This window comes from Entelurus aequoreus, linkage group LG18 (genome assembly GCF_033978785.1).
Source record: "Entelurus aequoreus isolate RoL-2023_Sb linkage group LG18, RoL_Eaeq_v1.1, whole genome shotgun sequence".
NCBI lineage: Eukaryota > Metazoa > Chordata > Actinopteri > Syngnathiformes > Syngnathidae > Entelurus > Entelurus aequoreus.
This window is the reverse complement of record NC_084748.1, coordinates 16262453-16277137: the sequence shown is the minus strand read 5'-3', so window position 1 is coordinate 16277137 and position 14685 is coordinate 16262453. Positions and strand designations below refer to the sequence as shown.

At 39.0% G+C, this 14685-nt stretch overlaps 2 protein-coding genes across 7 annotated transcripts in view; one reads left to right on the top strand and one right to left on the bottom strand.

Moving 5' to 3' along the window:
- The window catches only part of LOC133633868 (uncharacterized), a 174155-nt gene that overhangs the window by 62078 nt on the left and 97392 nt on the right, over window positions 1-14685 (bottom strand). The window lies entirely within an intron of this gene.
- dchs2 (dachsous cadherin-related 2) overlaps window positions 1-14685 on the top strand; it is a 62842-nt gene that overhangs the window by 43555 nt on the left and 4602 nt on the right. The window contains exons 13-19 of the mRNA XM_062026620.1: window positions 8-868; window positions 5062-5175; window positions 5474-5685; window positions 7688-7839; window positions 8147-8277; window positions 8343-8632; window positions 11862-12003. Coding sequence (XP_061882604.1) covers window positions 8-868; window positions 5062-5175; window positions 5474-5685; window positions 7688-7839; window positions 8147-8277; window positions 8343-8632; window positions 11862-12003 — 1902 coding nt within the window. The remainder of the gene's footprint in view (window positions 1-7; window positions 869-5061; window positions 5176-5473; window positions 5686-7687; window positions 7840-8146; window positions 8278-8342; window positions 8633-11861; window positions 12004-14685) is intronic.

Below are 14685 nucleotides of genomic sequence, written 5' to 3'. Positions count from 1 at the left end.
TTTGTAGGCGAGGACTACAGAGGTGTCTTCACTATCGACAGTCACACGGGCGTGGTCAGGACCATGCAGGTCCTGGACCGTGAGAACAAGCCGAACTACACGCTAACCATACAGGCACGCGACTGCGGCCCTAGCCCTCTCAGTTCCACCACGCAGCTCCAGCTGGTTCTTCTGGACCAGAACGACAACACCCCAACCTTCACCCGCAAGAGCTACCAGGCCTCTCTCAGCGAGGGTCTCCCGGCCGGAGTGGAGGTCCTGAGCGTCACCGCCCTGGACCCTGACGAGGGGTCCAACGGCGCCGTGGCGTATTCGCTGACAGAGGACAGCAGCCGAGGAGCCTTCTCCGTCGACGCGTACACGGGTGAGATCCGGACCACGCGGACGCTAGACCGTGAGAGCGGGGCCCGGTTCAGCCTGAGGGTGATGGCTACAGACGGCTGCGCTCAAGGACCGCTCAGCTCCTTTGCATCCGTCGCCATCCAAGTGGAGGACGTCAACGACAACGTGCCCGTCTGCGAACACAATGCCATCGACGCTTTCATCTCCACGAGGACGTTTCCGAACCAGGTCGTCGCCACGGTGACGGCGACCGACGCGGACCAGGGTCCGAACGGAACGGTGGTATTCTCCCTGTCGGACGAGGAGAATCTCTTGGACGTTAACAGCGAGTCAGGAGAGATTTCACTCCGACGGCGAGTGAGGGCGGGTTTCTCCGTCAAGAAGCTTCAGGTGCACGTTTCAGACCGAGGACTTCCTGCTTTGACCTCCAGCTGCTTGGTGTTTGTCCACCTAGAAGGAGAACCTCAGGGTCTGCAGTTCTCGCACAAGGTGTACAACGCCACCGTCCAGGAGAACAGCAGGGCAGGTAAGTCGGACCACTGGAGTTCTGCCAGGGATGTTTTTTGGTTTTAGCAGAATACGCAAAAACTGCTGTAAGGATTGGGGCCTGGGCACGAAAAGATCTAATGCAAGGGTGTCCAAAGTGTGGGCCACAGCTAATTCTTTAATGGCACACGGAACATTCTAAAAATAAGATTCCAAAGGTGAAATGTTGACACTGATAAAGCTGCCATGCAGGCTTTAAAACTGTCATTGCTAAAAAAATATATATAAAAAAAATCAATTGTGTTATTACTGACCTATTCAAGGCTACATTAAATAAAATATTCCACTTTTAAATAGTTTTTGGGGGTCAAATATTGCATATTGTGCGTGTTTGTCATATAAAAACAAATGTTTTCTCTGACAAAATGGGCATAAAACAAAGTTGATCTACACATTCAAGCATTAAAATTAAAGAAAACATTGTTTTTTTAAAACATTTATCAGTAGGTCATTTTTGGATCCCCAATACCTTTTAGTGGGATTTTTTTTTAACTCTCATTGCTCCAAAAAATAATAAATCAAAATAAATGTTGTTATTATTGAGCTATCAAAGGCTACAATTTAATCAAATATTCCACTTTTAAATATTTTTGGGGGGTCAAATATTGCATATTGTGTGTTTGCCATATAAAAAAAAATGTTGGTGACAAAATGGGCAGTTAAAAGTGAAGAAAAAAATACATATATATATATATATATATATATATATATATATATATATATATATATATATATATATATATATATATATATATATATATATATATATATATATATATATATAAGAATTTTATGAGAGGGCCATTTTTGGATTTTTTTTAAACTGTCATTGCTCAAAAAATAATAATGAATCAAAATCAATGTTATCAATTATTGAACTATTTAATAGTCTAATTACTTCACCCCAAATATTCCACTTTGACCTTTTTTGATGGAAACAATTGCATATTTTGTGTTTTTTTGCCATTAAAAATGGGTTTTCTTTGACAAAAAAGGCATAAAACATAAAGAAACAAAACACTTTATATTGACGGATAAAGCTGAAGTTAGTCTTGAAATTTAGGCATTGAATGTAAAACTATATTTTTATATGATTTACTTTTAAAAAAAAATTATGACTGAGACCATTTTGGGTCTCCTGGAACTTTAACATTCACCAAACTTGAGGGGAGCCCTAAGAGTTAAAAACAAATCTCTATAAAGTGTTTGTTTTAAAATGGAAAAATATCAAAATGGCATCCTTTGATTTTTCATTGAGTGGCCCTCACTGGAAAAGGTTGGACACCCCTGATCTAATGTTTTAACTTGAATCATGATTTGGAGTGCATGAGAAAGTGAAAATGCAAATGTGGCTGTTTTTAACAACACAGCAGAACCAATGTTGTGATCGCTGTGAGGAGCAAACTGCTCGGTCAGCATTAATAGCGCTGATGAGTTGATGGTAAACAATACGACAAATGTAACACACACAACGATCACACCAACAGCTGTGTAATAACATTTTAATGCACATACAAAGCTAGAGAAAGCTGCTGGATGTTGACCTGCGGATTTTTATGACATGTTAAAAAAAGCGCATGGAAATATAACATTTTTATATATTGTTTACATATTGTTTTGATGTTTCTTACGGACAGTTTTAGTTCTGTTCAGTTTATTCATTTATATAGCACATTTAAAAAGTGCTGTACAGACATAAACAAAAATAAAGTGCATGCAGTGTCACGTTTACATTGTAACACATAAGGATGAATAAGATAGAATAGTAAAATATACCTTAAAAGAAGGGCAAAATATATCACGGAAAAATACTAAAATGTAATAAATAAATAAAAACTGTATAAAACAATAAGTCAAATTACCAAGATAGTTTTAGGTGTTACTTATCAAAATGAAGATTGTTTGGTGGTGATCTGAAACTCATTTGTTTGCAGTTTATTACACTATTTTGTATAATTATTATCATCAACAGTTTTGGCGCCCGATTCCGATCAGATTATTTTGGTCTCTGATCCGACCCCATTTTGAGTCTCGATCCGATACTTTGACAAAAGATTGTAGAACTGAAAATGAAATTATAGCAAGTAATAGGGGTGCACAAAAAATAAATTCACATCCGAATCACAAATCTTATTTATTCCAATTCGAAACCGATTCATAATTTTAAAAAATGTAATATATTTTTTTAAAATATATATTTTTATAAAAACGGGAAGTTAAAGTTTTTTATTTAAATTTTTTTAAACACGTTTTAGGCCATCTACCTGCAACCAGAAGGAGCTTTTCTAGCCTGGAACCTGTTTTAAAAAAGTTAGCATACCTAATAACACATTACAAAAATCGGTTTGAATCAAGAATCGTGTTGAATCGGGAATCGATTCTGAATTGAATCGTCACCCCAAGTATCGGAAATCAAATCGGATTTTTAGGTGCCCAAAGATTCACACCTTGAGCGAGTAACTAAAGTAAACACAATAACTCATATTTTACTAAGCTCATCGTGTTAAATCTAGAATGTGCTGGCCGGTATTATTGTAAACCAGGTGATTAAAGTTGTGGTATAGAATGCTACATACAATATTTTTACAAAAATAAAGTGGCTAGTGCACAGTAGCTAAACAAAAGTAAAAAATATACTATTGGCTCCCATTCAAAGTATTTGGGTTTTGCCCTCAAAGATTTTTTGCATCCAGAGACTTACTCCCTGACTTTGTTAGCAATAACACAAACAACCGAAAAAGTAATTTGTAATAATAAGAGCAAGAAAAAGAAAATTATTGAGCTAATCTTTTTAGTATCGTTCACATAACGACACTATACTAGGAATATATAGTATCGACATCTGGATCGATCAGCCCTACTTTCCATTGAAGCTTTAGCGGTTAGCTTCTTGTGTCGTACTGCTCGATGTGTGTAGCATGCTTAGCCATTCCTTTTCCTCTAGTCCAGTGCTTTTCAACCTTTTTTGAACCAAGGCACATTTTTTGCGTTGAAAAAATCCGGAGGCACACCACCAGCAGAAATAATTAAAAAACAAAACTCAGTTGACAGTAAAGAGTCGTCGTCGCAATTGTTGGATATGACTTTAAAGCATAACCAAGCATACATCGCTATAGCTCTTGTCTCAAAGTAGGTGTACTGTCACCACCTGTCACATCACGCCCTGACTTATTTTGAGTTTTTTGCTGTTTTCCTGTGTGTAGTGTTTTAGTTCTTGTCTTGCGCTTCTATTTTGGTGGCTTTTTCTCTTTTTTTGGTATTTTCTTGTAGCAGTTTCATGTCTTCCTTTGAGCAATATTTCCCGCATTTACTTTGTTTTAGCAATCAAGAGTATTTCAGTTGTTTTTATACTACTTTGTAGGGACATTGTTGATTGTCATGTCATGTTCGGATGTACATTGTCTTTGCTCCACAGTAAGTCTTTGCTGTCGTCCAGCATTCTGTTTTTGTTTACTTTGTAGCCAGTTCAGTTTTAGTTTTGTTCTGCATAGCCTTCCCTAAGCTTCAATGCCTTTTCTTAGGGGCACTCACCTTTTGTTTATTTTTGGTTTAAGCATTAGACACCTTTTTTTTTTTACCTTCACACTGCTTCCTGCTGTTTCCGACATCGACAAAGCAATTAGCTAACGGCTGCCACCTACTGATATGTAAGAGTATTACACGGTAACACTCAACAACACTCAACAACAACACATCATTCTCAAACTATAATTACTGGTTTGCAAAAACTATTTTAACCCAAATAGTTGAAATTAGATAATCTCCCACGGCACACCAGACTGTATCCCACAGTGCTCTAGTTCTCCAGTGATAATTATATGCGGAAGAAAATGTGTTTATTTTCCGCAATGGTGGTAGGGATTAGTATCTTAGAAGCAGGTTCGCACTGTGAATAGACAGCTTGCTCTTAAATTGGAGCTGGTGTTTTGGCAAGACACAGAAATTCATGCATCATAACAAAGAACATGGAAATGGAATTATGGTATGTCTCCCCGAGTGTGCATCCATTTTGAAGGAATCTTTCACACGAGTACAATCCGTAACCATATAAAGGGTAAAGATCAGTTAAAAAAAGGCAAATATCAGCCCCCTTGTTCGATACCATGATCAGGACCGGGACATCTCTTGTTGTACTGCACATGTTTTGTTTAAAAAAAAAAACTTGTTTTCCAGGCACGTGGATCACAACAGTCGATGCCGGCGACCAAAGCGACAACAGACACAGAATATCGTACGTCATATTCGACGGCGATGACGATAACGTCTTTTCCATCAACCGCCACACAGGTAACAAACTCCTTATGCGGCCTTTGGTTTGAACTATGCTAATTTCACATTTAATCAGCCATTTTATTTTCCACAAAAACATCCCTGCCAAAGAAAATATCGCCCGTCGTTGCCAAGAGGCCCAAATTATCTGCCTCATCTCGCGGCGCGTACGGTACACACAATTGTTTCCATGAGAAGGATTGCCAGCCCCGCTTGATCGCGCTCCAACAGCGAGATGCTCATGTTGTTTTTATTTATTAAACTTCCCCGAAACGGTCCGCAGATTGTTCCAAGGGTCATTTTCTCAATGTGTTAGGTGAGATGCGAGTGCGGAAGGACAACGCTTTGGACTTTGAGGCGGGCCCCAGCGTGGCGCTGGTGGTCCTGGCGGACAACGGGCTGCAGACGGCTCACTGCAAGGTGGTCGTGGGTCTACAGGACGCCAATGACAACGCCCCGCTCTTTGAACATGGCGCCTACAGGACCGCTGTGTGGGAGGGGCAAGTGCACAACACCTACATCATGCAGGTAGAGTAATGTTGAATATAATTTTCAAAGAGGAACTGCACTTTTTTTTGGGACATTTGTTTATAATTCACAATCCTTTATAAACAAATTTCATCTATAAAAGCCTGGAAGGGAAATTTGTTTCTACCGTTCAGGCTTTTATTGACAAACCTTGTTTATAAAGTTATTACCAGTAGACCAAATATGCATCTTCACTGTATTCACAATCCAAACACATATGTTTTTCTTTTTTTAATAATATTAATAATAAATTTTATTTCTAGGCGCCTTTGTAAACACTCAAATGAGGTCAGAGGGAAAAGGCAGTCCTAAATAGATGGGTTTTCAGTAGAAATGTCTGATAATATCGGCCGATAAATGCTTTAAAATGTAATATCGGAAATAATCGGTATAGGTTTAAAAAAGTGAAATTAAGGACTTTTTAAAACGCCGCTGTACGGACGTAGGGCATACTTGCCAACCCTCCCGATTTTCCCGGGAGACTCCCGAATTTCAATGCCCCTCCCGAAAATCTTCCGGGGCAACCATTCTCCTGATTTCCACCCGGACAACAATATTGGGGGCGTGCCTTAAAGGCACTGCCTTTAGCGTCCTCTACAACCTGTCGTCACGTCCGCTTTTCCTCCATACAAACAGCGTGTCGGCCCAGTCACATAATATATGCGGCTTTTACACACACATAAGTGAATGCAAGGCATACTTGATCAACAGCCACACTGAGGGTGGCCGTATAATCAACTTTAACACTGTTACAAATATGCGCCACACTGTGAACCCACACCAAACAAGAATGACAAACACATTTCGGGAGAACATCCGCACCGTAACACAACATAAACACAACAGAACAAATACCCAGAACCCCTTGCAGCACTAACTCTTCCGGGGCGCTACAATATACACCTCCCGCTACCCTCTACCCCCCTCCACCTCAACCCCCCCCCCCCCCAACCCCGCCCACCTCAACCTCCTCATGCTCTCTCAGGGAGAGCATGTCCCAAATTCCAAGCTGCTGTTTTGAGGCATGTTAAAAAAAAATAATGCACTTTGTGACTTCAATAATAAATATGGCAGTGCCATGTTGGCATGTTTTTCCATAACTTGAGTTGATTTATTTTGGAAAACCTTGTTACATTGTTTAATGCATCCAGCGGGGCATCACAACAAAATTAGGCATAATAATGTGTTATATCGGTATCGGTTGATATCGGAATCGGTAATTAAGAGTTGGACAATATCGGAATATCGGCAAAAAAGCCATTATCGGACATCTCTAGTATCTGTATACATGTTCGAAATATACTCAAACCATAATCATAACCATTATCCAAAACAATTAATAATATTAACACGAAAATTGGTACAGTTGAGTACTAGTATCGATTCCCAAGTACTGGAAATTGGCACTGTATTGGTTTAAATGTGAACGATGCCCTTCCCTAAAACTGCATATGGTCAAATACAAAAATCTTTACCCTTAAAAGATGCTTGGTACTTTCTGCAGTTGAGTAAATAAATACAAAAATTAGGCATAATAATGTGTTAATTCCAAGACTATATACCTGTATATCGGTATCGGTTGATATCGGTATCGGTAATTAAGAGTTGGACAATATTTGAATATCTGATATTGGCAAAAAAGCCATTATCGGACATCTCTAATTTTAATGCATTCTAACTCTTAAATAAATGCTAGCAAAAGTCAGCCAACAATGGCAATAATGGAAATCACTCTATTCTGCCTATAAAGCGCACTTAAAACATTTAGAGTTACACTTAGACAAACTTTGACAAACTTTATTGATCCACAAGGGAAATTGTTCCACACAGTAGCTCACTATTCAGTAGCTCTGAATGTTTAATCTTTCAGACCCAAAAACACTGCATACACTTTATAATATTTTATGCAAACAAACATTCTTGTTTAAAAAGTGTCTAAGTTCCATTGGCTCACGTTGCAATGCTACAACTAAAATGAACTTCTTCCCTTACCCCCGTGCAGGTGTTTGCTTCCGACGCCGACGGCGGGGTGAACGGACAGGTGGACTTCTCAATCAGGTCTGGGAACCATAACAACGCTTTCATCCTGGACTCCGTTCGTGGGATACTGGCTACCAACGCGCCACTTGACCGCGAGATCACGCCTTCGTACGAGTACGTTAACGCCTGGGGCGTCCCTGATTCTTCTGCGGTTCACTGTAACTCTGCACTTGTTCCACGTATCAGACAGGGCACAAATGCTAGCAACACTAGCATAGCTATGTGTGCTAAAGTGCTAACATTAAACTCACATTTTAACAGCGACATCTTGCTACGTTAGCATATTTGCTAAAGGAAAACATTGATTAAACGTAGGGATAGTTGGCAGCCCACCAGGCGCCATTTAAAGACGTGTAGCGAAGCCTGTTTTTTTCTTCTTCTTCTTCTTCTAATAGTAATACTGATTGTCCTCACATTGCAGGCTAGTCATTCAGGCCACAGACAGAGGGAATCCTCCACTCAGCAGTAGCGCCACCATCAGGGTCCAAGTGGTGGACATCAATGATAACAGCCCTGCCATCCCCCCAATGGAAGCTGTTCTCATAGCCGAGAGTAAGATGGGAGCAAGAAACTAAAGCGCCTCATGTTGTGGATCCTCACACCTTGCCGTGCTCTAGATCTTCCCCCAGGGCACGTGGTCGCCCAGGTGACGGCCAACGACGTGGACCTGAACCCCGCCATCACCTTCAGCTTCTCCCGCAACGCCAGCACCCACGGCCCCTTCGCTATGGACCGATACACCGGCGTGGTCACGCTGACTCGAGCCCTGGACCTCGAGGAGGAGGACACGGAGTACGACCTGACCGTCTGGGTGTCGGACTCCATCCACCAGAGCTCTGCAGAGGTCAGGGTTCAAGTGCTGGACGTCAATGACAACGCGCCTATCTTCACCCAGGTGTCATACCAGGTAAAATACTGCATTTCACTAGTGTAATGGTATTTGTTTACTCAACTTCAGAAAGTGCCAAGCATCTATTAAGGGTAAAGATTTTTGTATTTGACCATATGCAGTTTTAAGGATGGGCACCGTTCACATTTAAACCAATACAGTACCAATTTCCAGTACCTGGGAATCGATACTGGTACTCAACGGTACCAATTTTCGTGTTAATAATATTAATTGTTTTTGATAATGGTTATGATTATGGTTTGAGTATATTTCAAACATGTATAGAGATACAATTTGATACATTATACAATCCACACATTCTCATTCCTCTTTACATGTTCCAAAAGGAGTAGGAAGAAGCAAAGCTTATTTAATCCTACCCATTTTCCATTTCATAGCAATTAGTAACACATTTGTTCACTTACTTCCTGTTCCCATCTTGCAACACAATTTACATCAGCCAGTTCTAAATACTACAGTTCTCTTAATAGTTAAGTCAGCTATGATTCACAAAGTGAGATGAATAATATCAAATTTTTAATAAAAGCACATATTTTTTTGCAACATTTAAAAATGAGCTGATGAGAACTGTTGTCCAGTTGTTACATCTTTGATTCATTGTAAGATTTCTGAGTCTCACTTTCAAGAACAACATCAGGTAGCAATTACAGTTGCAAGACATTAAATTGTCGTAGTGTATAGTTTATGGTTTGTATAATACAGTCTTTTGTTGTGCCCTAAAAAGTGTTAAAACTGTAAGTATTGTACTTTTGACGCACCAGCTGTTTGAATGTAACGTGCATATTAGTTGTAGTTTTCATTAACAAATGAAAACTACAACTACAACTACTGGCCTGCTAATTAGTAGCATGTCAATAGCAAAGCCAATGTTTATTAGCATCAAGCTAGTGCATTTTTGTAAAAGTGGAGCCCTACTTTACTTACTTACGTTGGAGCCTTTTTTGAGTCAGTTTCTTTGTTTTGATTGATTGATTGATTTTTGATTGAGACTTTTATTAGTAGATTGCACAGTACAGTACATATTCCGTACAATTGACCACTAAATGGTAACACCCGAATAAGTTTTTCAACTTGTTTAAGTCGGGGTCCACGTTAATCAATTCATGGTAATTCATGTTGCCGTTTAAAATTGTAACATTACTTAAAGATAGTTTAGCTGAGTCCGCTCTCAGTGCTGCTGGAGTGATTGGCAAGCGTCGAAGTGAGTCGGCAACTGGGCGTGACGTCACGGCCAACCCAGGTACCGGTTACATGGCACCGTTGGATTTTACGTGAATCGTTGCCTGGTAGGACCGGCGGGTTTCAGTCGGTGCCAAAAAAGTACCAGTTTCGGTTGCCATCCCTACTAATATTACATGATACAATGTCAACATACCCTTTGTTTGGAAATACTCTTTTCCGATTTCAAACTCAACAGGCATGAACATGTTTTAGTTAACATATTAGGAATCTGAAGAGACAAAAAATGGAAAAAGTACGTTAAACACAAATATTTATGCACTAGAAACAATGGAACAAACTTTTTTTTAACGCTTAGCTTGAATAGTTATTGGATTTGTTTTTGTTTTTTCACATTAACTGCCATACAAGTGTCGAAATAAGCTAACCAACCAGTTAAACAGTAAAAGCAAAGAAGTAATAAAAAAAATGAAAATGGTAAAATGACCGCCAAGAATATACAACAATTCTTCTCAAAAAAAGAGGAGAAATATAATCTTAGAGAAAAACGTAATTTAAAACATTTGTTTGCACGTACAACACTTAAGACCTTCAGTATATCAATATGTGGAATTAAATTATGGAATGGATTAAGCAAAGCAATCAAACAATGTACTAATATGATACACTTCAAGAAACTCTTCAAACTTAAAGTGTTTACAAAGTACAAAGAAGAAGAACCATGACAAACATTCTCAATTTATTTCATCCATCCATTCATTCATTCTTAAAGTAATCTTACTTATCTCATCATATGAAATATGACTTACTTCACCAATTATTATTATTAAATTCTTACTATTATTTATTTATTTATTTTTATTGTAATTACTTATGGAGTTTATTGTGAAAAAATTGTGAACAGGAAGTGAACAAAAAGTTTTGTAACTGTTATGTAAAGAAAAGGGGTAGGATTAAATAAGCTCTGCTTCTTCCTACTCCTTTTCGAACATGTTGAAAAGAGAAACTGGAAATTGTGATGTATCATGTTGTATGCTTGCATGTTCGAAATAAACTCAAACTCAAACTCATAACCACAACACCAGAGGGAGCTCCACAAACCACGATAAACCCAGATTCCGATCTAACAAAGGTCTTAACTCATTGTCCTTCTATGCCACATCAATATGGAATGCACTCCCAACAGGTGTAAAAGAAAGTGCCTCTCCACCCTCCTTCAAAACCGCACTAAAAGAACACCTCCAGGCAACTACAACCCTAGACTAACACCCTCCCCCCACCACATCCCAACTCCCCGGATTGTAAATAATCAAATGTAAATAATCAAATGTATATACTTGTTCTTATGCTTTCTGAGCTCACTATGTTCACTGCTCGCTGTACATATCCTACCAAGTCAGACCTATGTCCCATTCTCAGATGATATTATTGTTGATGACTGAAGTGCTGATATCAACCAAACCTAACCCCCCCGCCCCAACCCCCTCCACATCCCACCCCCCGGATTGTAAATAATGTAAATAATTCAATGTATATACTCTGATGATTAACTTGTGTGATGACTGTATTATGCTGATAGTATATATTTATACCATGAATTGATTAACGTGGACCCCGACTTAAACAAGTTGAAAAACGTATTCGGGTGTTACCATTTAGTGGTCAATTGTACGGAATATGTACTGTACTGTGCAATCTACTAATAAAGGTCTCAATCAATCAATCAATCAACCAAAAGCTAGCATCTAAAGCTGGGACTTAATATAATTAATATAATTTTGTTTAAAGTTATTGACGCAAAGTCTTTAATAATGTGCCGTTTTGTTTATTCAGTTAATTGTTTGGTCCACTGCAAGAGTTGAGCTTCTAAATGCCCCCTAGTTCAAAAGAAACATAATTTGCCCGACGCTCCAAATGGCCAAGCACCGAATAAAATAACTTGCCGAAGCTAACTTACTTGAGTCAAATCATCATCACACTTTGACGCTTTAAAGATGTTACCGAATGGTAAAAAAAGTCACTCGTTATCGTTCCCTCTTTGTTTAAGGTGCAGTTGTCCGAACTTGTTCCAGAGGGCACGTTTGTCGTGAACGTGTCCGCCACCGACAGGGACTGCGGACTCAACGGCAAAGTTGCCTACAGGCTGCTCTCGTCTTCTTTACAAGGCTTCTACATCCACGCAGACACCGGTAAGAACAACGCCTTTGAGGGCCCTGCGTCGTGCACTGGGACCAGGAAAGGGTCTTCCCAAAATGTGACACAAATTTAGAAAGCTACAATTGTCTAAAACAGGGGTGTCAAACTCATTTTAGATCGGGGGTCACATGGAGAAAAATCTACTCCCAAGTGGGCCAGACTGGTAAAATTACGGTGCAATAACTTACAGAAAAGACAACTTCAGATTGTTTTCTTTGTTTAAAAATAGAACAAGCACATTCTGAAAATGTACAAATCATAATGTTGTTGTTTCTTTTTTACACTTACATGTTGGGGTTGATAGTATTCTACCTTTATTTGTCGTTATTTATACTTTCTGAATAACATATGTGATAACGTTCATCAGTCAACTCCATCCATCCATTCATTTTCTACCGCTTGTCCCGTTCGCGGTTGCGGGGGGCGCTGGAGCCTATCTCAGCTGCACACGGGCGACTCATTGGTGTTAATTTTCGATCTATCAAGATAAAACAATAATCTCAAAATCAAATTACAGAATGTTATTTATGTAGTTTGATCATTTTCCTCGACTGGTGCACTAACATCATGTGGTTTATTTTTTTTATTACATGTGTAGCATCATCTACATCAGGCCTGGGCAATTATTTTACTCGGGGGGCCAGATTTAGATAAAAAAAAGTGTGTCTGGGGGCCGGTTTATCTATTTTTAGGAACACTAATACAAAACCTCACAATAATGATTGAAAGCTAAAAATTTTATGACAGACCGCCTTAAAAAACGGAATGGAATTTGACATTTTTTTACTGAATGAGACACCCAGAATGTACATGAAAATAAAGAATGTGGGATTTACAATATTAACTATTAATGATAAAACACTGAATATTGACAACATATTTTACAATCAACCGAAACACAACGAAAATGAAACAAACATAGTGAAAAAAAACCCACCTACAATCTGAGATATCTCATAGTGACCATAGTAACTAATTAGATGACCATAGTAACTAATTAGATGAACATGTTAACTAGTATATGATGCAGATTCCAAGCATTGAAAGACTTAGTATAGTTGAAGACTTACATTCATTAGAAAACATGACTGCACATCATAATGGCAGCTACACTTTACATCTTAAACATCTAAATAAATGATTTGGGAATGTCCGGCGGGCCAGATTGAAAAGCTTAACGGACCGCATGTGGCCCTTAATTTGTCTAGGTCTGATCTACATAGATACAAAAAATTGCTATTGCGACATCTAGTGGACACATTTAGAACAGCAGTTTATTTCATTTAAAAATTTCTGGTTAATTTTTATACTTAGCAAACTCATCCTGCGGGCCGGATAAAACCTGTTCGCGGGGCTGATCCGGCCCTCGGGCCGTACGTTTGACACTCCTGGTCTAAAAGAACCTTAGTCCGACCTCTTGATCCACTGCTTGCTTAAAGAAGTCCTGATATTGTCACTATAGTGCTAGTGTTCTGCCGTCTTTAAAGCCCAATGTTAAATATCACAAAAAGATATTCAATATGGCACTTCCTGTCTAGAAGTAACGTGGGCCTCTCAGTTGAAAAACAATAAATATCTCCGGTGGAAAAACTGCCGAGCATTAATCAAGCCAACATTTGACAATCTGGAGTGGCAGTGAAGCGGAATCATAACAAAATTGTTAGGACAAATAAGTTAGTGCCACTCACGTTACATTTATTACCGACCGTGTGCACATGGCAGGCATTATTAAGCAGACAGGAAATAAGAACAAGAGCAATGATGTGTTAATAAGTCATATATTACAGCACAGCGTAACACTTCATTTAATGTTTTTACTGAAAGCAGAAGTGCACTTGAAATGTTTTTTTTTTAGTCTTTTCTTTGGCCGTGTGAGAACACTGCTCTGCTCACTATGGATGCTGTTGATGTAATGAAATATACCACATAATAAAATGAGTCTAGTTAATTTGATTTCTGTTGGATTTGAGCACTTTGGACATTTTAGTGAGCCACATATAGTTATTACAAGTTGATTCTTTAATAAATCGTTTCCAGCGCAGCGGTGTCAAACTCCTTTTTTATTGAGGGCTGCCTTTAGAAGGCCGCTTATAACAGTGAATATACAGTGCATCTGGACAGTATTCACAGCGCTTCACTTTGATTGGCAATTGCTTAATATCTTAAGGCGATTACACATTTTTATTTACCGTATTTTCCAGACCATAGGGCGCACTGCTGATGAATGGTCTATTTTCGATCTTTTTTCATATATTAGCCGCACCAGATTATAGGGCGCATTAAAGGAGTTCCATCCATCCATTTTCTACCGCTTGTCCCTTTTGGGGTCGCGGGGGGTGCTGGAGCCTATCTCAGCTGCATTCGGGCGGAAGGCTGGGTACAGCCTGGACAAGTCGCCACCTCATCGCAGGGCCAACATTGTTTTGGTTATATTAAAATTGTAATATTTTAATGACGATAAATGAATGTGTTGTGGCATCGTATTCAAAAGACTTGAGGCTGTAATTTCTGCCAAAGGTGCATCAACAAAGTATTGAGCTAAGGCTGTGAATACTTATGTTCATGTGTTTTTTTAAGTTGTTTTTTGCTAATTAAAAAAAAGCACATTGTCATTTTGGGGTATTGTGTGTATAATTGTGAGAACACTGATTTATTCAGTTTTGGAATAAGGCTGT